General features: G+C 43.2%; 1 protein-coding gene across 1 annotated transcript in view; it reads right to left on the bottom strand.

Annotated features, from left to right (window-relative positions):
• Positions 1-10,067: 10,067 nt before the first annotated feature.
• Positions 10,068-25,538, bottom strand: part of LOC124230917 (zinc transporter ZIP9) — a 50,234-nt gene continuing 34,763 nt past the window's right edge. Inside the window, exons 3-7 of the mRNA XM_046647452.1 lie at positions 24,410-24,607; positions 17,635-17,703; positions 16,587-16,672; positions 15,937-16,071; positions 10,068-14,075 (exon numbers count right to left, since the gene is read on the bottom strand). Of these exons, the coding sequence (XP_046503408.1) occupies positions 13,845-14,075; positions 15,937-16,071; positions 16,587-16,672; positions 17,635-17,703; positions 24,410-24,607 (719 nt within the window). The 3' untranslated portion in view covers positions 10,068-13,844. The remainder of the gene's footprint in view (positions 14,076-15,936; positions 16,072-16,586; positions 16,673-17,634; positions 17,704-24,409; positions 24,608-25,538) is intronic.

Raw genomic sequence — 25,538 nt, 5'->3', positions numbered from 1 at the left:
CAGCCTGCGGCTCGGGCCGGGATTGAGACGGGCCCAGGGGGAACTCGGCCGGGAGGGCGGCTCAGCCTGCAGCCGGCAGCATCTCCCCCCCTCCCCGCGACAGCCCCAATTCTGGTGGCCCCGATTGGCTGGGAGGGGCAGGTGAGCCAGCGGAGGCCGGCCGCGAACGCCAATCAGTGCAGGCGCCGGCTGGAGGGCCGGGCTCCGTGCGTCCGGAAGGCCCCGGCGGGTCGCCCTGCCCCGGGTTGCGGCCACAGCACTTCCCCACCCCCACCCTCGCGTCCATCTCTCCCCCGGGTTCCCCCGCGTCTGCCGCGCCTACAGCGATACTGGGGACACGTCTGCTTTGTGATGGGCTTGGAGTCTCTCCTGCAGATCCCTTTGGGTGGGGGAGAGCAAGGAGCAAGTGTTTGGTGTCAGACAGCCGGGCTTCGAGTCCCACCTCAGTCCTGACATAGCTCCATGAGGCTGCGGTGAGCCTCTCACCTGTCAAGCGGAGATGTCTGCACCTCCTTGGGCGAGGGGGTGGCCCGGTGAGACTTCGGTAAGTCCCGGAGCGCCCGCCCCGAGAGGAGGCTGCGCCGGGGCCGGCGGCCGCTGCCCGCCCCTCCCCGCCCCCTCAGGTGGGTTTCACTTTGCGCCGCCGCTGCCTCGCCCGGATCGGATTTCTTTCCCCAGAACTTGGCCGTCTGCGTCGGCATTTGGCGCTGGGTGCCAACCCCGAGCTGTCAGCGCAGTGCGCGGCTGTGATTTATCTCGTGCTCCCTGGGGCCGGGCGCTCCATCCGCTTCCGCTCCTCTCGAAGGCTCCAGGTGACCCGCTCACTTCAGGCGGGAGCAGATGTCTGTCCAGCCCCTGGGGACCGCCCGCCGAAAGGCTCTTAGCACGGCTGCCCACCGGCACCGCTCCAAAGGCGAGAAAGTGAGTTGGCGCAGAAAGAGGCAGCCGGCCGGACCGGCCGCAGTCACCCTTTCGCAGGCTGAGGAGCCGCCGGGCATCCCCGGGCGGTCAGGGTTCAGCTGCGCCCCCGGGAAAACCGCTGTAACACAGCGTCTCTGATTCCTCACGTGTAAGATGAAGTCGAATGGAAACAGTAGTTTGCAAATGGGTAGCCTGAGAACCAGATCAGTTTATATACCTCATTAACTTGCCCAAGTGAAAACATGAGGCGTAATTAATATATAATAAAATGCACAGATGTTAAGTATGTATTTATTTGATGAGTGTATACACAAGCAAGATGCAGAACGTTTCCATTGCCCCAGAGAGTTCCCTCATGCTCCTGTCTGGTCAGCTCTCCATCCCCATCTCTCCCAGACAACCACTTTCTAACTCTTCTCAGCATTTGCATGCCTTTTTAAAATTTTAAATTTTAATGCCGAAATGGCATTCTCCACAGAGTCACCTCACTCACTTACTACCTGCCTGGCTCCTCTTTGTAGGATTTGATCCTCACTAGATGCTTCCCCAGGCCTTCCTAGGTCTAACATTTTAGGAGTCTAGGGGCCTCCCAAGGGGCTCTCAAACTCTGGCACACTTCCACTAAACGACTCTGGGCTTCCCAAATCCAGGCACATCTCCTCGGTACTCTCCGTCCAAAGGGACCCATCTGAATTCCCTCGCGCTCCCCATGACTCACGTGCCCCTGCAGAACCTCTCAGGCCCACCTTCACACAGGGCCCGGGGTCCGCCAGGTGGGAGGAGACAGGACTAGGAGGATGCACTCATGGGTAGAGTGCAAAGTGGACATTTCACTCATTGTTTGGTTATTTTTGACACATGTTCTAATGCTTGGAAAATTTCCCACTTTAGGAGTCCTGTTTTTCCCAGATGGAAGCTAGAAAACTGGTGTTAGAAGCCTGTGATGTGGAGTTCTCTGGTCAGGGGTACCAGGAAAGAGTTGCAGGTGACAACATGTAAGGAAAACGAGTGCACAGGCATCAGTTTCTCAAGGGAAGGTGGTGGTACCAAAGGCATCTGACGCGTTTTGGGGGGCAGCTGTGGCTGCGAGCTTGCGTTCCCAATGCAGCAAGCAGGGCTTGCATGGCTGCAGTGGCAGGAACAGGCAGATGGCTCCTGGCAGCACACAAATGGCAGCATTGAGTGCTCTGTGGCAGCAGCGCCCTCTCCAGGTCGCTTCTGCAGCCTGGTTTTGGATTGCATTCCTGGAAGCTTCACCTCGGGTCAGGCCTGGCTCTTTGGCCCTGCCAATATCCTTTTAATAAATTAATTCCTCTTTTGCTTAATCAGGTCAGTACCAGCTTTGGTTGCTTGTGATGAAGAACTAGTGATGAGCTCGCGAGCCAGAGGTGGGAGAAAGGCAGGGCACCTACAATAGTTTTTAAGGATGGCCTCGCCAAGGAGAAGGGCTGTGTGAGCCCAGATGGTTCCTGGGAAAAGTTCGGTGTCTTCACTGGAAGAAATACAGCTCACATTTTGTCAGTGGTAAGGAGTAACCAATCTTTGCCCATTCCCCCTGCATGCAGGACATCTGAACAGGCCTTAGCTAATGATGGCTAAGGCTGGGTGGAAAGACTGCCTTCAGACAACCAGCGTGAGTTTGATGGCTTTCTGGAGACCTAACTGGCTTCTGCTTCCCTCCACTAACCAGTCCAGATCATGCCAAGTCAGCCTTGGAGAAGCCGTTTCTGCTTCCATTGTGTTCTCTGCCCCAGCTGTTGGGAGTGCTGAATGCCTGGCAGACAGTTCTGCGGAAGACAAAACAAGCCGGCTGCCGATCCAGTGCCCTAGACCGAGTATGGGCCAGGGCCGCCCAGTCTTATCAGGAGTGAAGGGAGACCAGTCGGGGTGGAAACTCAAGGTCCTGAGGGCCCTACATGCTCAGACACAGAGCTGATATTCCAAATATCTAGTTTACATCTTATCTATTTCATTTAATGTTTGAGACAGCCCCAACGAGGTACATATTATTTTTAGTTTTCCAGATGAGAAAAATGAAGTTCAAAAAAGTTGTCTCCTTAAGATCACTCAGCCGGTCATTTCCTGGAACAGGATAGGCCCTCAAGTATGTGTTGAATGAGGGAAAGTGGCAGGATTGAGATACTTGATTTGATCCGATCCCTGAGCTCATACCCAGCACACTGCCAGGTGACGTGTAGTCTGGGAAAATGCAGATCTTTCTTTCAGTCTTTCCCTTTTTTTTTCTAGTAATTTCTCTCAATTGCCAACTCACCCAAGGCTCAAAGTCCCTACAGAACTGAAGATGCAATTCTACTTGCAATATAAAATTCCAGCCTCTCAGCTGTGTTCAGGAATACACTTCTAATAATGAGCATACATTTTCTTTTTCTTACAGTTTTTTTGAGGAAGATTAGCCCTGAGCTAACATCTGCTGCCAATCCTCCTCTTTTTGCTGAGGAAGACTGACCCTGAGCTAACATCCGTGCCTATCTTCCTCTACCTTATATAGGGGATGCCTGCCACAGCATAGCTTGACAAGTGGTGCATAGGTCCACACCTGGGATCTGAACTGAACCCAGGGCCGCTGAAGCAGAACATGCGAACTTAAACACTCCTCCACCAGGCCGGCCACCTTCTTCTTACAGTTTTTTTTTTCTCCAGCTTTATCGAGGTATGATTGACAAGTAAAAATTATATATATGTATTTAGGCTGTACAACATGTTTTTTTTAAGGTTACAGTGTGATGATTTAATATATGTACATTGGGAAATGCTTACCATAATCAAGCTGGTTACCACATCCATCACCTCACATAGCTTTTTTTTGTCTGTTGTGAGAATACTTAAGATCTGCTCTCTTAGCAAATTTCAAGTGTACAATACAGTATTGTTAACTGTACATTAGATCCCCAGAAGTTATTCATCTTACAACTGAAAGTTTGTCCCCTTTGACCAGCGTGTCCCCAATTCCCCCACCTCCCTGCCCCTGGGAACCACCATTCTACTTTCTGGTTCTATGAATTTGACTGTTTAGATTCCGCATTTATAAGTGAGATCACACAGTGTTTGTCTTTCTGTGTCTGGCTTATTTCACTTAGCACAATGTCCTCCAGGTTCATCCATGTTGTTGCGAATGGCAGAATTTCCTTCTTTTTTATGGTTAAATAATATTGCATTGTGTGTGTGTATATATATATACAGCACATTTTCTTTATCCATTCATCCATCAATGGGCACTTAGGTTGTTTCCATGTGTTAGCTATTGTAAATAATGCTGCAATGATCATAGGAGTGCATACATCTCTTCAAGATATTGGTTTCATTTCCTTTGGATAAATACCCAGAAGTGGAGTTGCTGAATCATATGGTAGTTCTACTTTTAATTTTTTGAGGAACCTCCATGCTGTTTTCCATAGTAGCTGCACCAATTTACATTCCCAACAGTGCACAAGGGCTCCCTTTTCTCCACATCCTTGTCAGCACTTATCTCTTGTCTTTGTCCTGATAGCCGTCCTAACAGGTGTGAAGTGATATTTCACTGTGGTTTTGATTTGCATTTCCCTGGTTAATGATGCCAAGCACCTTTTCATGTACCTGTTGGCCATTTGTATGTCGTCTTTGGAAATATGTCTATTCAGGTCATTTGCCCATTTTCTAATCAGGTTACTTGTGTTTTTATTATTGAGTTGTATGAGTTCCTTATATATTTTGGATATTAACCCCTTATCAGATAAATGGTTTGCAAATATTTTCTCCCATTTTGTAGGTCTTTTCATTTTGTTGATTGTTTCCTTTTCTGTACAAAAGAACATACATTTCCATAATATTGCTTTTATCCATAGTCCACAGGCTCATGTGGTCACCATGGTCCCATGAAACAAGTATCAGCATGGCCATCTTATGACTAGCCTATGGTAGTCAAATGTGTGAGTAATGACCGGGGTCCAGCTCTCTGATCCTACACTTCAGCTAGAGTGAGCCAGATACAGAGTCTTACTTAACTCTCTCCTCTTCCTCAGCCAGGAATGGGCAGGAAGACATTCTTAGATAGGAAACAGTGACAAGGGTCTCCCTGGAGTCACACCCTGATTGGGCCTCAATAGCTCCCAGCAACCTGGACGAGAGTGGCTCTTCCCACAGTGCCATCTCCTCAGCCCCCAGCCCTCTCTGTCCCTGACCCCACTCTCAGGCAGGCTGGCCATGCTGGTGCCAAGTGAAGGAGCCAGGAACACTCCTGCTGTAGGTTCCCTGAGCTGTCCTGACACCTGGATCAGTCTGGTGGCTGGGCCCAGCACATGTATCCCTATAGGGCCAAGCAGCAGAAGAGGCAGACAGATCTGGGCTCCAGGCCAGGCCATGCTGCAGCATCAAATCTCTTCCACAGAACCTCTCTCTCTCCTCCAACTCTAATTCCATCACTCAGACTCCAGGATTCCACAGGCTATGGTCCCAATTCAGCCGCAACTGCACACTCCTCTTCGTCCATCTGGACATTTGCCATCCTTCCACTCTGGCACGTGTCTGCCTTGTTTGGAGTTTTTCTCTATTTGTTTATGTCCCTTCCAGACTGTGAGCTCCTTGAGGACGGACTCCAGGGCATACAGGAGGAGCTCGACAAATGCTCACTGTCTTGATGTGTCTTCACTCAGTTTCTTCTTTGAGTCTGACACTCAAACGGAGACTGACCTCTTAGGCCCTCAGCTTCCCCTCATCTATAAAACAGAATCTGGGGGCTGGCTGAGAATGTACGTGAAAGCAATCTTTAGAGGCGGACTTGTCACCCGCTCTTTGTGTTAAGATGGCTTACATCCAGGCTCTGCCATTAGCTGTGTGAACTAAGGACAATCACTGGACTTCTCTGGGCCTCCCGACTTGCTTCATGTAGTCCTCTCCCACTTGGACTATGCAGCAGCCTTTTTAGATGGCTCTCTCCGCCTACAGCAGGATCCCCCACAGAATCTCAGCTTGCCACCATCACTCGTGTGACCTTTCCAAGGCCCAAAGCTGATCACGTGAGCTTCCTATTTCAAACCCTTGGTAGGGTCTCCATTCCTTTGACGCCAGTTCCCAACTCCTGATCTTTGACTCTAACACTCTCCACAACCTGGTCCTGGATTTGACCGGGCCCACCCTGTTGCTTTCCCACACACTCTCTACTCAGCCACACTGGTTCTAATATTCTGAGAAGCCAGCGGGCGTTTTCATATCTTCTTTTTACTTGTTGCTCCCACAGTCTAGAATGCTTTCCTTCTTATCTTTCCAAAGTTCTTCAAGATTCAGTCAAATGACTCTTCTTTTGTGAAGGCTTTTCTGATGCCACTCCCTCCTCTTCTGAGGACTGAAACACTTACCTCTGTTTACTGAATGGTATTCCACTTTGACTGCATTTCTCAAGGCCAGGGGTGGGTCTTGGGCTCCTTTACCAGTTGCAGGGCTTGGCTGCTCCCAGGGAACCCGAGAAGGAGGGGAGGTGGAGTAGAGGGCACTGCAGGTAGGTTCAAAGCCAGTAGGCCAAAGGACTATGGGGATGGGGGAGCCAAGGGAGAGCATGTGCTGGCACAGACCAACTGCCCTATCTCAGGCAGTCCCACATTTGAGATGTCCTGAGACAGGGAGTCCCTTGCACTAGACTAGATAATTCTGTTACCAGCAGCGTCAACCTCTTGCTAGGCTTCTGCTCTCTCTCTGCCCAATAACTGCTTACACCCAAGGTTGCCAATGGAGAAGTGTTTCTGGGGGTGGCCCAAGGACCTTGCTGCCCTGCCAGCCTGCCAGCCACTTCACAGCACTAACACGGGCTCTTGGCATCCAAGGGCATCGCTGTGGGCAGCACACTGCTCAGAAATACTGAAGGTGTTCGGTGCTCCCCCTTGTGGGTGATGTGTGGATTAAAATGTAGACACCAATTTGGCTTCTAAGAGCAAGTATAATATTTCATTGGGGGCAGGGGGTTGTGCTCAGTCTAGCCAACAAGCCCATAGCGATTTGTTGTTACAATCTCACACACTCTCTTAGAACATCTGAATGACAGACATGGTGCTGGTTTCTCATCTAGAACAGAATTAGCAATTCATTGGACCAGTTGCCAGGGGCTCCGGCTTTACTCAATGAAAAGATGTTGGGCAAGTTACTCTGAAACCCTTGTGGCTTCATATATTAAAAAGGGTCCCTCCTAACTCCCAGCATCAAGATATCCTTGGAGTATTTTATCCAGATCCAACAGCATGTTCTTTTCTGGTTTATCAAAACACGGAAGGCAGGGACAGAAGAAAACATATCACAGGTTCTACTCACATTCCTGCCTGCCCCACCCCCCACCCTCTGCACAGGGGAAGACCCAATTCACACAGGGGCTGGAGGGTTGGAAGGAAACAAGAGGTGGAGGGTGGAGGTTTTGGTGAGACAGTGATAATAGAGGTCTGAGCACACAGAGGAAGATAGAGAACGGGGACACTTCCTGTTCCAGGGCATGTCCCCTTAAATAAACCAGAAAGCAGAGGGTACAGGAGTGTTGGGGAGGGAGAACCAAAGGATAGAAGGAAGACTGGGCATCCCTCCCAGGCCAGGTCAGGTGCTCTGTATGTAACTGTAACACAGATGTTCAGAAGAGGAAAGAAGGGTGTCCTTGGGCCCCAGCCAGGAAGCGGGGGAGACAAGCAGGGATGAGGGAGGGAGGAAGTCACCAAGCTCCACCTTGAGGTGCGAGAGGAGCCACTAGATGTGGAAACTGCAGACTGTCACATGCATGAGTCATCATGTGGTAACAGGAACTCAGAGGCCAGGCCAGGACTACACCTGGGAAGGGACCTTGGTTGAGGCAAGGCCAAATTCTCTGTAGAATTTTAAATCTGGAAACTTAGACGTCATCTAGGGAACCAACATGTCTTGCACACCACCTGTTGCCTCCCCTCTCCTTCAGCCAGTGGCACCTTCTGTGCAGAGTTCATTCTGTGGTCCACCAAGCCTTTGCCCACATAGGTCCTTCTGCTCAGAGAACCCTTCCCACCTTCTTCACTAGCTCATTCTGCTCTGCCTTTGAATTCAGTGCAGGTCCCATCTCCTTCTAGATGCTCTCCCTGAGCCCTACTCTGCATCCTTGCCCCTAAGTGTTTTCTAAGCACCCTGCACTTGTCTCCCAGTATTTTCCTCACTACTGGCAATTGTGTTTTCTTGTTTGCATCCCTCACTGAACCACAAGCTCTTTAAGGACTGGAATTGACCCTTACTCCCTTGTACACTCAGCACCTAGGAGTACCAGGTACATAGGCAGAGCTCAGCTGCTGAATGAAGAGATGAGTGGAGAAGCGGGGCTCAGCTTACTTCCAGTTCCCCCCTCTGGAGAACATAGGATCTATACTGTCCTGCACCAGACAGCCCTTTAAGTATCTGATGATGGTTATCAATTCTGCCCCCAAGAGCATCCCAGACATAGATAAACAACCCAGTGCCTTCCAAGCATCCTCAAATGTCCTGGCTTCCCATCCCTCTCCACCGGGCTCCCTCCTCTGATGGCTTTTGAATGTCCCGATCCCTTATAAAGGAGGCAATCAGAGGGGGACATGTGATTTCACTCACATTCCTATCCCAAATTGATAGAACGGGGCAATGGCCAACACTGCAAAGGAAATGGGGCCCAGACTTTCAGATCCCTAAATCAGTCTCATAGTACCTTACTACTGTTAGTTAGTCCTGGATTAGTAACCTGAACCCAGTTAACTTCCCACCTGCACACTTAGTCCCATGCCCAGACTCCCAACCTCTTCGTTGACTCCCAAGCAGCCCTCACCTCAGGGTGAGACAAAGGTGGAGCCACACAAAGGTAGCAGCTGGTTCTGCCAGGGATCAGGGCAGCCACTGGGGACAGTGCAGATGAGAAAAAAGAGCCCCTTCAGGGCAGACCAATTCCTTTAACATATATTTATTGAGGACCTTGCTTCCTGGAACTTATATTTTATCAGGGAAGAGGGAAAAAGTAAAGACATCTATTATAAAGCAGATGAAAACGTGATCAGTGTACAGAAAGAGAAAGAGAACAGGGTAACAAGCATTGGGGTGGGGGTGGGGCAGATTACAATTTTAAATGAGGTGATCACAAGAGGCCTAGTTGAAGGAGACCGGACCAGACCTGAAGGAAGGGAGGAAACTGGGAGAAGGGCATTCTAGACCTAAGGACAAGATACAAGGTTGCTTATTTCTCACATTATAAAAACTACACTGTAGGATGCAGCTCTAGTGTATAAGAATCAGAAACAAAACTAAACAGAATAAGGATTACTGGCTTTTTCGGTTAAACCTACTTATCCACATTTTGATTTATATACATTTTGATCTCAGGGCAGCAGGATGAAAGGGCTGTTAATACCGCTGGCTTCCTAAGACTTCACAGTCCACTGCTCAAGGCAAAGGAGGGAGGAGGCGCTCACCGGAAGGCTTGTGGAAGAGGTGCAGGATCATAAACACCATGTCCTTTTGGCCTATTTTCTTCTTTACGAGAGAGGTTTTCAGGAAACATGTAACACTCCAGGCACAATCTTTGTAACTGGCTATATCCCATGTGATACACATTGAAAACAAGCACAAAGTGGACCAGGAATAAATAATGAAATCTAATGACTAAACATACAAACTATACATTTAAGTGATATACCACAGTATATAACACTTAACTGCAGAGAAGTCAAAAATGGGCTCCAGTACTAAAGTCCACAGAGGGTGAAAACATTCATTAAATTTAGATTGCATTTCTATTGAAATCTCTATTCCAGGGTCAGTTGTTTATAACCTCTATATACTCATAGAGCAGTTCTGCCCTTTGAAATGAATCCACTGTGATTGGGATCTGTTGCCTGCTCGCCTCTTTTCTGGGAGCAGAGCGACCTTCACAAATAACATTTGCTAACAATGGCAATGCAAAAATCCCATCAATGAATTGGTATCCTTTGGGGCAGACGGTGTATGAGTCCTGAGTCTCCCCTTCTCCTTTCCTTCCCTCCTTCCCTAAAGGATGTGCATATAGTGGGTACATCGTTCCTCTGCCCTTCAAAGCTTTTCCTTACCTTTTCTGATATTCAAACGTGGGTCAAGTCTGGTCGTCTAACAGAAGAATGAACTGCCGAGAGGGTAAGTAATGAGCCACCAACACAAGGTATGCACTAATAAAAATTTAATATCAGAAAACAAATCAGAAAACAGCAAAAACATTTTTTAACCGTTCACAATTAAAGTGGAAAGAGACAAAATTATAAGGCAGCCATCCATGGAATGATTTCATGTGTTTACAAAGGATCCAGGAAAAGAGACATTTAAAATCACTGTTCAGGCTACTGAACCAGGGGAACTGCAGTGTTATCCCACAAAACTTCCAACTTGCTAGAAGATGCTATCAGAAAAAAAAAATCAAAGCCAATCTCCTTCTGTTAGGCTGGGCCTATCTAGAGAATTCCTTATGGTTGTCTTGTCCTTTCCTACGAGTCACAAATTTCTCTCAGGTCTCCTGAGGTGAATTGAGATGTCTCAGGTACAAAGGGGTTCCATCATTGGTCTTAATTTCACAGCATCTCCAACAGTGCTCTTTGGGTGATGTGGACCACTCTGTATCAGCAGAAATTTTCTAATGCAAGGAAGGTTCCCCTGTGGAACACCTACAGAGGTTCTCACCTCGCCCTGCAGCAGTTCTGGGATGAATCTGGTCATTATTCTTAGTCCCCCAAGAGGCCCAGGGGCCCCACAGGCAGGAACATTCTTTGAGGGCTTGTGCCCTTGACAATACAGTTCCCATGTTCAGTTCCTAGCTACCATGTGTCTGAGGGGCTTAATACACTCCAATGCTGGTGTGTCCTCCTAGTTCTAATCCTTGAAAAAGAGAAAAACCAGGCAGCGACACTTAGAAATAGGCTGGTAAGAACATACAATTACCTTTCCTCCTTTCTACAAAGAACTGACCACTCAACACGGCCACCTCTCTCTTTTTTCTTATGATTCAAAATACAGGAACAGGGCCAATGGGGTTGTTTTGAATAGGGAAATAAAAAGGTGAGGGGAAGAGAAAACACATGGCCTCTACAGGTGGCACCTTTTCCAACTTGCTCCACTCCAGTGCAGAACCTTTGCCAAAGAAAGAAATTTGGCAGCAGCGCACCCAGAAAAGCCATCGGATCTGGAACATGGCTGCTTCAGGGAAATGGGGACTGATAAGCAATGTGCTGGAGAATGTGAGGGCAATGGATCAGGAGTTTTTTTCAACTTAATTTGCCACTTAAGAGAATACTCAGACTCTGAAGAAAGTCTATCCCTACCAAGGAAAGAGAGTCAAATTGCAATTAAGATTAACTTTGGTATGAGGAAGGAAGGACCATGCTTTTCATCATCAACTGCATCTCTTTGGTAGCCAATAATTCCATTTGTAATCACGGCAGCAACTTAAGTATTGCCAATGTTTTCAAAGGTGTGAGAGCATTAAGGCATCCACATCTAAGAAGGTGCTTTTAAACAAGAGGAAAAGGGAACTGAACTGTGTCAGTAACTGACCACCAATGTGGCCTGTCCTGGAACACTGCCCACCATGCCCAAGCTCTTCCCCCATGAAGGAGGCCTCTGCCATGCTGCTCGGGTGCCTCCTGCCTGAAGATGCATTTGAGCCCTATGAGATTAGATGAGTATGGCTATTTCTGCCTGCTGACCAGGAGAGGAGTGAGTAGTTCCTGAGGCAGCAGTTTTAAAATCAGGGAAAGCCCACAGTTTCGGAGAGCTGATAGGTCTTGAAAGTTTTGCTTGTTAATATGAGGTTGAGAGGGGAAGGCAAATTTGGAAATTAGATGGTTCAATCCTCGCCAGAGTTCAAGGCCCTACCCAGCAAGATATTCTAGCCAAACTCTTAAGGGATGGCAAGGCACTGCTGAAAGAGGCTTTGGCCAGTAGAACAAATGTCTGATCACTGCACACACGATATGATAGAAAGTGCTACTATCCAAACTAAACCAGACACTAAGATGTGCTGTTTATTTAACAAAGTCAATTTCCAGGGAGAATCAAGGCAATCCTGTCATTCTGAAGGACCAGATGAAACCTCATGACTGTCCTCAGGGCTGTTAATGGGAAAGTCACTTAGACTTTCCACCCTGTACCTTCCCTTGGTCTTCCTACTGTATGCCGTGGGTGCCAGCCACTACACAAAACCGTGCCCTATTGATGCTACTTTGGTCTACAGCCAGCAGAGGGCTTGTGAGTTCTACTTCCATAGCTGCTGACTTGGTGACAAATCTAGGAAGGAAATAAATCGTAGGCATGCTGGCTTATGCGTCACATGAAACCTTTTACAAACTCCTAAATGCTCTGCTCTGAAGAAAATAGTCCTGGTTCCCTCTTTATGTAACGTGTTTTGAAATGGTACAGAAAATCAAAATAAATTAATAATACAATATTACACGCATTTGATAACACAAAGTTTACGGGGATTTTGGCAAATATGGAAAAATTATCTTAGTTTGTTTAACACTTTTACTATCTCAATTGTTTAAATTACCAGAATATTAGTGATTGTGTCATCTCACACATGAGGAAGTGATGTTTTAAGGGCTGAACAAAGCTGCATTTGACACAAAGATAACTTCATTGAAGGGAATAAAGAATAGAGACAATATCATCTTCACCATCACAGTTCAAGAAGTGGTTGTCCTTATGAGAATTCAACTCACACAAATATTAACATCGCCCCCAGCAGTAAGCAGCAAATTGTAGGGAGGTGGGGCTAGAGGGAAAAGTTAGGAGATAAGCATGGAAAAGAAAAGATGAAGACACGAGACATGATTTCAATAAGCTTTAAATCAGCAGGCAAACACTTCCCGTTTGTGATATATCTTGACTTTCTTTACTGCTACAGGTGCTTACGTGACGCTGACCTAGCACTCCCCAACGGACACCACATATTTTGCCAGAGGGACTGCTGATCTGCTAAGATAAATACTTAAAAAGAAAAAAAGGACAACATAGGTTTTGGTAATCTTACCTTCAAAAATGTTACTACAAAGATGGCATTAACTATCGAAATTCATTTAAAATTTAACACCCCTTAATTTCCAAAGATACTTTGGGATCTGACTGTTCTGGAAGGAAAGCCTAGGCCTGAACCTACTAGAACTTGGCTCCACTGTAAGAATGTGTTGGAGGCAGGTATTCTGCCAAGGAAAACTTAAAAAGAAATGCTACAAAATACCAGTCACCTCTTTAGAAGCTAGTCCCCCTCTGTGGCTCCACGTGATGGAATTGCAGGCTCCCTTTAGAGAGGTGCGTGCAGAAGGAGGTGTTTAAGTCTCTCGAGACATGCCTCGTCAATGGACATCTCACTCAAGTATAAAGTCAGTTTTCAATGTGTCTTGCCGTCATTTTCTTGACTCTAGCCCCAAATTTACCACAATTATCTTTAGCATCTAAGATAGTAGGCATTATGACCTTCTATCAAGGGATGTGGCATAGATGCTAAAGCACCGGTCTTACATGGTGAGAACCACATTAAAATCAAGAAAGAAAGTGGCAAAGCCTCTAAACTACGAAAGAGATTGAGCTTAATAACAGAACACTGTATTTTCATAATTACTATTTCATTGTGAGTATGAAGTTCTCCACTTTTCCTTAAACTAAATTCCATCTTCCCTGAGAATAGGGTTAAGAGAAACATCAAAACTCAAAATGCCAAGGGCCTTTTAAAAGACAATACAACGGAATGTCTGTATCCAATCTCAACGTGTTGCTTCTACTCTAAAACCTTTCCATTACTCCAGGTTTTAATCTCACCTCCCTCCGGACTCCAGGAATACAGGTGAGACGGGCAAGGCGAGCCAAGAGACTGAGGATGTGAGCAGCTATCACGTGCCAGCTGTTCTCACTGGATGGCAAACGGCCATGGACTGAGGCTGGAACCTGAACGTTTAATGCTGGTGTCCTACTGACAGGATGAGTGGGATGAGGCAACCCAGAACCAGAGCTGCCACCTCCAGGCGGCTGAGGCCTCTCCCTCCAGTGGCGTCGGGTTTGTGGCTGTGCCCGATTCCGCCCACCTCAGGGAGGACGTGTACTGTGGCAACATAAAGAAATGTCCCGGCAGAGAAAAGCATGGCCACTCCAGTGGCATTGACCTCTGAAAGCGCTTCTTTACTGCTCTGTGAATTAAGAGAGAGAGAGAGAGAGAAAGAAAGAAGAAAAATTAAGTCAAGTAAAATTCAGGGTCAGGAAGAAGTCCCAATAAAAACCACTCGATATTCACAACTGGAGCCATCTGGGACACTGGGGACATCTTGAAATCAGAGCAATTTTGTTATTCATGGGAAGTTTCCAAATAAGTTTCAGACTATTGGTGATGTACACAATTGCTTTTTCAAACAAACTTCGAGTCTGGTTTAACAGGTTTGGTCTGTATTATTCTTAAGATGGAATCAACAGCATTATTAATGCAGGTATTAAATTTCACACATTCATTTACTTAGTCTACTAATATTTAACAAACATTGTCTAAGTACTAGGCTCTAAGCCAGTGCTTGAGATACATGGTAATGATGATGCAGTACCTGCCCTCACAGAGCTTAGAAATATCTCATAAGCTAATCTTTAAACAACTAATTTCAACTTTTTCTATTTAAAAAGTGGACCTATGGACTAACACAATTAGTTAATATTTGAAGAAAAGAATATGCCATAAATGTACCATGTAACTGTATGCCTCCAGAATTATCATGCCTTCCTGCTAAAAGTTCTAAAAACTTACACTGATCCATGGAGTGCTAAATAGAGTAATACTTAAAAAGGACTACATAATGCTCACTGACTGAAAGAAGATAAGGCTTTTCAGGTGAACAGAAAGGGTTTTATAACACCCCATTTGTTAGCAATCCAGATCAACACACCCTTGACGGAAAGGAGCTTAACCATTAACCATGTCATTTCTCATCTGTTCCTTTAAATACAAGTCTTACTAGATCAAATATGAATCGAATGACACTCAGAAGAATCAATGACCTTGAGAGAGGGTATGGGGGAAAGCAGTTCCCACAAACTAGCCCTGAAACAGAGGGGTTCTAAGATTTTCCTCCTGTCACCTGTCAGTTGACATTTAAGTACAACGGGGATGGTTGTTGCCAGGAGCTGCAGCCTTAATAGACAGAATTGCAAGGCAGGGAATGGTCCAGCATGAAGAACAGGGAAGAATGCCCAGGCTCTGAGCTGACAGATGACACTGCTGTCTCAGGTGTGAAGCCATGTTCCGTGCAATGATAAAGAACTGGATATTTAATGTTCAGTGATATGAGAGCTGGGAGCAGAATCTGAGTCTGAGCTGAATACAGACACCTCTGCTCATCCTTTACTCCTCTCAAAGCTGCTGCATGCTTGTCACCCATGCTGCATGTGCCTATTTAAACATTACAGACGTATTATTATGACTTAGTATGCATCTGTCAAAATTAGCATGTCTGGTTAGGTTTAAGTTACATTATTTTAAAGATCACATATTTGTGGAAATATTTTTGGAACTGATGGGGAAGTTCTTGAATTAAATGAATAACGAAATGCTTTAAATTTATGAAGGGAATTGACCTGGAACTAAGACATTTACCTTGTGATGGGTTTTTACTCCAAATTTTATTTTGAGTTTTGTTTTTCTCTGAAGGGCAAGATTCAGCCTGAGCTAACATCCGTTGCCAGTCTTCCTCTTTTTTTTCTCCTTCCCCAAAGCCCCAGTGCATGGTTGTACATCCTAGTTGTAAGTCTTTCTAGTTCTTCTACGTGAGCCACCGCCATAGCACGGCAACTGACAGACAGGTGGTGTGGTTCTGCAATGGTGAAGTGAACCTGGGCCGCCGAAGTAGTAAGCAGTGAACTTTAACCACTAGGCCATCAGGGCTGGCTCTTGAGTTCGAGGGGGTAATTTAATTGAAAAATTCAACACAAGAAGCCATAAGATGTAGGAGATCACAAAAGAATGAGTGAGACATTTGTCTAGATAAGCTAGGAATGAGTCAGACTTACCTTACTTAGTCCTAAGTATGTCACCATGGACATAACTGGTGCTGCCAGGGCAAAGACCAGTAAGTGCTTTCTGATTCGATTCCGCTCCAGGCCAGCATGCATTAAGAAGGAAACCAGCCCAAAAGCAGCTGGTGCCTAGAAAAGAATAATTAGCCCTTATTATTACTCCAGAAGTATGGATTGCTTCTATACTACGAAGTACATGTCATTTGACTGAATTCTTATATAAAAAAGCCAGGCATAGTACCCAGACTGAGTTCTGCCTTTTAGGAATTGATGTTCTAAGCTAAGAAAATATCCTACTTGTATGTGTGTGTTTTTTGGATAGTAGGAAAAGAAAAGTAGACAAGAAAAGAGTGTAAGAAAAGAGAAATGTTTATGAACAAAAATTACTATGAAATAGAGAAATCTGTAGAGAATTTAACAGTTTGAGTATATGACCATAAAAAAATAAAACCTCTTCAAGTAAAAGTTTAAGAAAATGGTAGCAAAAAACCCAGCTATGAACAGATTTATTCAACTGTCTAAAATGAAGAGCAATTATGAAAATAACTAAAAAAATTTTCCCATTCTAGAAAAATGTTAATGACCAGGGCAATTTTAATTATGAATATATTCAGTATCAAATCTTACACGGAAATTTTGCTTACCTTATGTAGCATTATTGCTACAAACACAATTAACTGGACGCTGGTCTGTGAAGTAGAAGCTGCTGCTCCCAAAGCAACACCGTCAGCTAAATTTGGAAAAAGAGAAACATGAGACTATAAATAATAACAACTATAACTGTAGTGGTGGAGTGCGTGTGCTTTAAAGTCGGGTGGAGCTGGATTTGACTTTGGGAAGGTTATTTGACCTCTCTGAACCTTGGCCTTCTCATCTCTAAAATGGGTTCAATAAAGCATGTATTCTTAGGGTTTTCATGAAGGTTAAATGAGATAACGTATGTAAAGAGTTTACCACCTGGCCCAGAATATTCAATATGTCAAATATTATTGTTGTTGTTGGTACTGGAAAAAGTATGATGCTCAAAAATCCACTGATTAATCAAATTATAACAACAGAAATATCAAAGAATTTCCAAGGAAACATCTCTGAATCTTGCAGATGAAAAAACAAAATCAGGACACCAGGACTCTGTGTAACCAGGTTATGATCTAAGGCATACCCAATCAGCAATGAGGAGACTCCCGCTGTCTGCCGCCTACCTCTGCACTTGGAGCGCACACTGGGCACCAGGGCTCCTCCAGATGGAGCTCCAGGGCAGAGGTGAGCAAACTGCTTCTTAAAGGGCCAGATAGGAAATATTCTAGGCTTTGCAGGCCATTTGGTCTCTTGCAACTACTCAACTCTGCCATTATTGTGCAAAAGCAGCCACGGATAATAGTTAAACAAGTGGGCATGGCTGTGTTCCAGTAAAACTTAATGGATGCTGAAATTTGAATTTCATGTAATTTTCATGTGCCACAACACAGCCTTTTTTTTCCATCCATTAACAAATACAAAAATCATTCTTAGCTTGCAAACCCGTGATACTGAGTAGGCCAGGGCTTATACTTGTGCCAGAGCACTTCATTAAGCAAGCCTTTCCCCCAGGCCGGCCTGAGAGCATTTCATCTGGATGGTCCCTGTGATGTGAACACTAAGCCTCCCACTGTGCGACAGAAAAGAAAGGGTTCCACTGCCATACAACCCTACCTGCAGCATGGACGACCAGACCCAGCGTGGTGGTGATTTTGGAATTGCTAGGCCTTGCTGTTTCTGGATCTGAAGTGAAAATAAGCAAGTCAGTCATTAAGTAATGTGAAACAGAAACTGTCAGAGCACTGACCTGGAGGGGGAAGAATTCTTTGAAAGCTCTCAAAGGAGCAGATTATTATTTTCCTCCCTATTGTCTTTTTTTTCTTCTGCTTCAAACACTTAGAAGATTCCCCTGTCCTAAAGAGTGGGCAAGAGGGAACTCCTCATTTGACCCAGCCTTCCCTGAACAGACAATATGTAACCCCAACTGCCTCAGAGCCCTTAACCCTCGACCTCTCCATGGAAAGTGCTCTCTGGCCTCTGATCCCTTCTCTCCAGACCAATCTAATTGTCATTGCCTACCTGCTCCTCTTCCCCAGCATCCTGCAACTTTATCTTTAGTCTAACATCAAAATGTCGGTCACGTTTGCCCTTCTCCATTTTATTGCCACCTTTCTAACCCACATTTTCATCAACTCAAACCTTAATTAGCAATTGGCTCACAACTCCTTTCCCTTTACTCTCTTTTCTCCCTACTCTAACTCACCTTTCATGGCCTTGTCTCAGTCATCTTTCTGAACTGCCACCCTTCTGTTGTGTCAGTTAACTAGTTAAGAATCTGCTGCTTTTCAAATTCAGTCCAAACTCCTCTATTCGGTAGGTTCCTAAGTGCCTTATCAACTGGTATCATCATTTTTCTCACTAGCCAATCCAGTTAAACTAGTTTCTTTAACATCCTCTAACAAAACATTCTCACTCTCCTCAAATCTCCTCACCCCTAAATCTTGGCATGTACTGAACTCCTCAGCTCATCAATCCAAAACCTAGACATTTTGTTCAAAGTCTAATTCTAGGATCACTCCTCTCAAGAAAGAATCAAAGATTAATTCCAGGTCAAAACAATTCTTCCCTTGGCAAGAAACGAAGAGCTCTCTGTGCAGCCTCTACATGCTGCTTCAAGCTTTCTTCTGCAGCACCACTTTACAGAGATAAAACTCTTTTCACTTAAACGTCTTATACCTCCCAATTGACTGTAAACTATACAGAATTACACTTTCTACTTCTACTCGTTTTTCACATGTCTTACAGAATGTAGCACAGCACTGGGCACCCTAATAGTTGCTTAATAAATTCTTGTCAGAGAGTGAAAAAAGCTATTATTTGTTTGTATTATATGACTGTTACAGCTATTAGAGGAAATACACAAGCAATAAATAACGTCCAAACAATGTAAAGTTAAAAGATGTGGACATCAAAATGCCAGGTGAAATGACAGATGGACGTCAGTCAAGTAAATTCTGAAGGTTTTCATCTTCTTGAGGAGCCCAGAACACAGAAGGAATGGTTTACAATGGAAAAAGCATATACAAGTAAAGTAACATTATCTTTTTACTAATAAAATTTATCTTCTAATTAAAACACTGCAAGGAAGGGATGCTAAAGCCCCTAAGTGCGCTGAGACAACAAATATTTCAGTATCACCCCAAACTGGGAAGAACAATCCTATTACACTGTGTGACAAGCTCGTTTTGGCTTTTCTGCATACACAGCCTTGTGGTCTAGTTACAAGTAGCACCTTAAGTAAAAATTAGAGGTTTTAAAATTAAAGTACAGTTTTTATAAATGTATAGGAAAAGATTATACTTTGGAATAAATTTAATAAATGAATTAACTTTACTGATATTTAATAATACATAAAAACCTGCAGATAACAGGTAAAGCCAGGTCATCCGATACATGAAAGTCAGCAAAAACAGTGACCTCAGAGACAAAAGAGGAGGAAGAATAAAGGAACACATGCTACATTTAAGTCTTTGTGTAGGATTACAGGACACTAACGGGCCTATAAATGCATTTTAAATGGAAACTGAGAAGAATCGCAAGAAAAATGTCATCGAGGCCACTGTGGGCAACTATGTAATGCAGCTGTAGTCAGATACCATCCAACAGAGAGTGCTTCTTATTCGCTATTTGGAATAAAGCACAAAAATTGAAGCTTTTACTTCTAAATCAGTTTTCTAAGATAAGACTTTGTTAGTAAAAACAAAAACTGTCTACGGAAAAAAATGGAAAAGAAATAGTAAATGAAAGGAGATTAAAAACCTTTCTAGACCAAGGGTATTTTTTGTTTTGTTTAAGCTTAATTCCACGATTTTTAAAAAACCTTTTATTTGGAAGGAATTTCAAATTTTCAGAAAAGTTGCAAGAATAGTTCAAAAAACATTCATATACCCTTTTCTCAGAATGACCTAGTGTATATAACATTTTGCCCCATTTGCTTTATCATTTGTACTCATGTTCTCTCCTTCTCCATCCACACCACACAAACGCACATACATAGATACTTTTTCTCATACTTAGAAGAAATTGCCTACGTCATAATTCTTTATCCCTAGATACCTCAGTGTGTATTTCCTATGAGAAAGGATCTTTCCCTACATAATCACACTACAGTGATCAACTTCAGTAAATTTGACACCGATGCTTTTTTTCTAATCTCTCTTGCATATTCTAATCTTCTCAATGGCCAAGAATGTCTTTCAGAGCAGTCTTCCTATCCAGCAAGGATCCAGTCTAGGACCCTATATTCCACTTAGTTGTACCTCTTCAGTCTCCTTTAATCTGGAACGTTTTCTCTGCCTTTGACTTTTGTGACATTGGGATCTCTGAAGAACATATCGCTCTCCCTGCGCCTTTCTTGTCTTTTAATAGAATGATCCTTCCTTTTGGGTTTGTCTGATGTGTCGCGTTCTTAGACGGAATATCACACAGGCGATGCCTCTCAGATCTCACATCCAGGAGGCACAGCATGCACATCTGCTGCTCACTAGTAGTGTGAATTTTGGATTATATCCTGGACACTGTGAATGTTATCTTACAGATACTCTGGATTCTATTATATTCCTCCAAAGAGTGGTGATTTTTTGTTTTGCTTTAAGTAACCTGGTTCGGCTTAAATGGGAAACTGTTTTTTGGGCAGCTGCTCAAATCTCTTTGGTTCTTTTATCTTTAGCTGAGCTGCCTGGAGCCTGCCCACGAAAGCATGGTTTGGGACTCAGCCAGAGACGTCTGCAGTTTATACACAGAATTTGGGGCTGAGTCTTCCTGCCTCTCTCCTTTCTAAGATTCTCCCTTCACTTTCCGGTAGTTACTCTGAACTCTGTCTTCTGGTTCCTCAGGCCAGAAAGACTGGGTTTTCTATCAGAGTTTTTGCTACTCCACAGGCCACTGACTGCTAAAAGCAGTAACAATAGGAAACTCATCCTGTTCCATGTATTGACTCCCCTCCCGAATTTGCCTGCTTTAGGCCACTCTCCAGTATCTTTAGGTAGTGGTTTTTAAATTTTGTCCAGAGTTTATAGTTATCTGTAAGGAGGTTGGTCTGACAGGAACTTACTTTCCCACACCAAAAGTTGAGGGCCAATGACATTAATTTTGACCAAGGTACTGTCTAATTTCTTCATTTAGTTACTTCTCTTCCTTTGCAACTAACAAGCAAATAAAATTTACCCCTAGATTTAACATTTATTGATCATTCTTGCCTGAGCCAATTTTTACTATGAATGTTGCTAAAATGATTTTCCAACTCCAGAATTCTTTCCACATTTGCCAGCCGGCATGTAGCATTCTACTGTAAGCAAGTGCCCTCCTGTTTTCTTTTATCTTTCTCTCTCTCTCATATGGATGTGCTCATTGATTCCCATTTTTTCAATGGTTTACACTTCATTACTAGTCTTAATTATTTTGGTGCTCAAATTGTCCTAGACCTGGTCAGTGGGAACCCCTTCAAGCTGGTTCTTGTATCCTGTGACATGTTTCCATCTTCTTCCTTCCTTCCTACTTTTTTTTGAGCACTAGATGTTCCAAGCTCATTTTGTACTTACCCTGCCCCTGTCCTGGAATCAGCCGTTTCTCTGAAGAGCCCTGGTATGATCATTGCTAATGGGGCGTCTTTGCTTCTAGACCCTTTCTGCAGTCAGAGCTAGGACATACATACACAGATATATAAACACATATGTACACATATACATTTTAGAAATCATGTGTCCAATAGCTCCAATTCCAAACCATCCCTACAAGGGATCTTTCTTGTCCTCTCCCATTCCATATCTGCATGTCCCTCATTCCACAGTGAGAACTGTGGTTCTACCAACATCAACACACTGACTCACTGCTCAATCCTACAGTACATCTAAAAATCTAAAAAAGAATTGCTCTGCCCATACCAGTACAAAAAGCAAAGCCTGCTATAAAGAGCTCAGTATTTGTTTATTCTTCCACAATCCCACCCAAGACTAAAGGTACACAGTCAAATACTACATTCATAAGTTACTTGAATTAGTTGTTTTTATAAATCCCCTTCAGTGTGATTGTGTTATATTTTTGAAATATAGTTCTTCTGTTTTAGCTATTTCCCCCATTCTTGTCTATTTCATTTTATTTTTTGATTATGGAGAAGATTAATGTGTTTCTAAAAGTCAAAACTATATCATCAAAAAGGCATCCCAGGAAGTGTCATGCCGTCCTAAAACCCTTCTGCCCTATCATACCCTCAGCTCTCCCCCACTGCTTACAGGTAACCAATTTTTTTTTCCAGCTGATCCTTCTTATGTTTCTTTTTTGTAAAGATAAGCAGTATACACACACACACACACACACGTTTTCTTATTTCTCCTTCTTTCTTACACAAAATATAGTATACGACAGATGCTTATTTATATTTTTGCTCTTTTTCACCTAACAATATCTCCTGAACATCTCTCCCTCTCAGTTCACAGAGATGTGAATCCTGATTCTTTTTCATAGCCACATAGAACTCCACTATATGTACACACTACAGTTCATTCAAGCAATCTCCACGACTGGACATTTAAGTGGTTTTACAATGATAAATAATGCTGCACTGAAAAATCTTGTGCATACGTATTTTCATGTTGGAGCCATATTATCAGAATACATTCCTAGAAGTGGGATTTTTGGGTCAAAGGGTAAACACATATGTAGTTTTGTCAGCTATTATCAAATTCTCCTCCACAGGGGCTCTACCATTTTGCATTCCCAGAGCAATATAAGAGAGTGTCTGGTTCACCACAGCTTTGCCAATAGAAGGTATTGTCAAGCTTTTGAATTTTTGCCTATCTGACAGGTGAGAAATGGCATCTCAGAGGAATTTTGATTGGCATTCTTCTTATTTTAAATGCAAGTGAACATCTTTTCATAAGTTTAAGGACCATTTTTATATCTTTTTATGAACTATCTGTTCATGTCTTTTGACTACTTTTCTACAGATTTTTTTCCGAACATCAAGGATTCCTAATCTGGGGTCCACCAGGAGAACACAGGTAGAGTGCAGGGGTATGTAACCTTAACTTGAACAAAAAATGCATTTTTATTTTTACTAACCTCTAGCTGAAATTTAGCATTTCCTTTAATTATGAATGCAGACAATAAACCACAGGTAATATTAGCACAACCTATACTTTACTGCTGATAGAAACCAGAAAATTTCATATTATTTTACAGTTGTTATGGCTATCTTGAGAGAGATAGATTATTGCTGTCACTCATCACTACTTTAAATTAAGGGCTTACAGAACCGCTGCCAAACTGCATGATTAGTCTTCCTGTCTGTAGATGCTCATCTGATGGAGTTGGGAAACTATCAGGCAACTCTGCACCTCACAATCATTCAGCCACCAAACAGTATAAGTCATGGGATCTCCCACTGGGACCAAGATATCTATGCTGTTTTCCAGTAGTTCCTATCTGCAAAATTCTCTGTCAATGTATTTGAAAAGAGACACCTACAAACCCCTACGTCTAGTAGAATTCTTTAAAATTTGTTTCTATCACGATGACATCAAAGTTATATCATGGATCAGAATCCTTTTTTATTTACCATAAACCATATCAAAGATGTTAATTAACCTGGCCAAAGATGAATTCATCGATCTGAAGACAAAAAAGTTACTATGACTAGAGTTAAATTCAAAAAGTCTTGGAGAATTCTAGTTGTCCTTGGGAGAAGCTTATCTTTCCTTGGAAAACAAGCCATGAATGTGTTTAAGTATACTTGTAAGAAAATATCTTTGTGAATCAGAATTTTCTACACTAGTTACCATCAAAACAAAAATCCAAATCAACCGAATGTTCAACTTGACCCTCTGTTACCTTGTTAAAGCCAATTTACTATTTAATATTCTTAGCAGTCAAGCTAAGCAACAACAGCTGTCATAGTGATGTCCTAAAAAATAAAATTTAACTCTACCTTGCTTATGATTTAAAAATATTATCTCATTATTTAATTCACTGATAAAGAAGATATACACTACTATATCACAACTTTGTTTTAATGTTTTGGTAACTCTCTTTCATAACTGGTATTCTCTGTAATCGTAAATACTATGCATTACTTATTTAAAAACATTATTCCAATAAAAGGTCCATAGGCTACCTACCTAAGGGCTCCATGGCACAAACAGGGTTAAGAACTTCTGCTCTAGGCTCTCAATCAAATGCTAACAGCTTTAAGATAACCGGGCAATAACCCAATTAACATTCTCTTGTGCCACATGTCACTAGTTCCCCCAACAGAACAGAATGTCAGAACCTGAGAAAGACAAGAGTTGTAGCACTAAATAAGGCCATTGATAAATACTGAATTATTTAATCATTTGTGACTTTATAAACTGCAAATTTATTGTACTGCCCAGAAAGGCTTGGAACCACTTACCATCAGTAGAATGCACATGGGAGCTGCCAATCTGGTCCACCAGCAACATGAAAACGAAGCCCAGTACGAGGGAAACACCGATGTAGGCATGCAGTTGTGTGTGGTCATGGCTGTGCTCAAGTTCATGGGAAACTGGTATTTCTGCTACTTTCTCTGATGCAATCACTTTCTGTGTTTCACTTGCTTGGTGATGTTTTCCTAGAGTAGAATGAACCATAAAGAGAAAATGTGCTTTCCCCCTTAAAACATCTTCATGTAGAAGCTTCCATTCCTTTGTATTGCAAGCTCTATTCACTTCACTGCAAAATCATCCACTTCATATATTGTAATCCAGTCAATCATAAACTCCTTCAACTTAAAGTTCATGATGGAAAAATTCCCAAGTGCCTTCTAGTTTTGGCATGAAGACCTTTTAACTGCCTGTTATTCCTAAAACCTAGGAAGTGGAAGCAAATCACCAAGCAAGTCATATTCCCAGGGGATATTATCCCCAGATCCCCCTTTCTATATAGAAATTGCAAATAAAGAGCAAACTGAGCATAAAATTGTTAGTTTTAAAAAATACCAGGGGGCAATCACTAACTAGAAACCAAAAGGGTAGTGCAGTTTAAAAGAGGCATATCCTTCAGTCTAAATTCAGTTCTAGAAATATCATGACTGTTGGGAAATTCTGAATAACAGTAAACGATACCTGGCCAGGTAATACTACTAGTTTATATTCACATATTTGACACTCAAAGCGTAAATGCTTCAAGGCCAGAATTCTTATCTTTGCTGTCTTTCATGAATAATGTACTACACATTTAACATTTATAATTAGATTAAGCTATTTTTTTAAAAAAACCTTTGACCAAAGAAATTGCACAAGCCTGTTGTAATATTGTAGACTCTGCCTTAAGTCTTTAAAAGTCATCTTTGAGGGGCACAAAGCACATGCCATCTGAAGATAATAACAACTCATATATTTTTCTAATTGCTGAAAGATTTTTTTGGTTTGTTTCCATAGCTTTTTTTTTAAAACCTATTTTTAACGTGGTAAAATATACATAAAATTCACCTACCATTTTAACCATTTTAAGTGTATGGTTCTGTGGCATTAAGTACTTTCACATTGTTCTGCAACCATCAC

The sequence above is a fragment of the Equus quagga genome, chromosome 20 (assembly GCF_021613505.1).
Source record: "Equus quagga isolate Etosha38 chromosome 20, UCLA_HA_Equagga_1.0, whole genome shotgun sequence".
Lineage (NCBI taxonomy): Eukaryota > Metazoa > Chordata > Mammalia > Perissodactyla > Equidae > Equus > Equus quagga.
The sequence above is the reverse complement of the archived record's forward strand: the minus strand, read 5'-3'. Positions and strand labels throughout refer to the sequence as shown.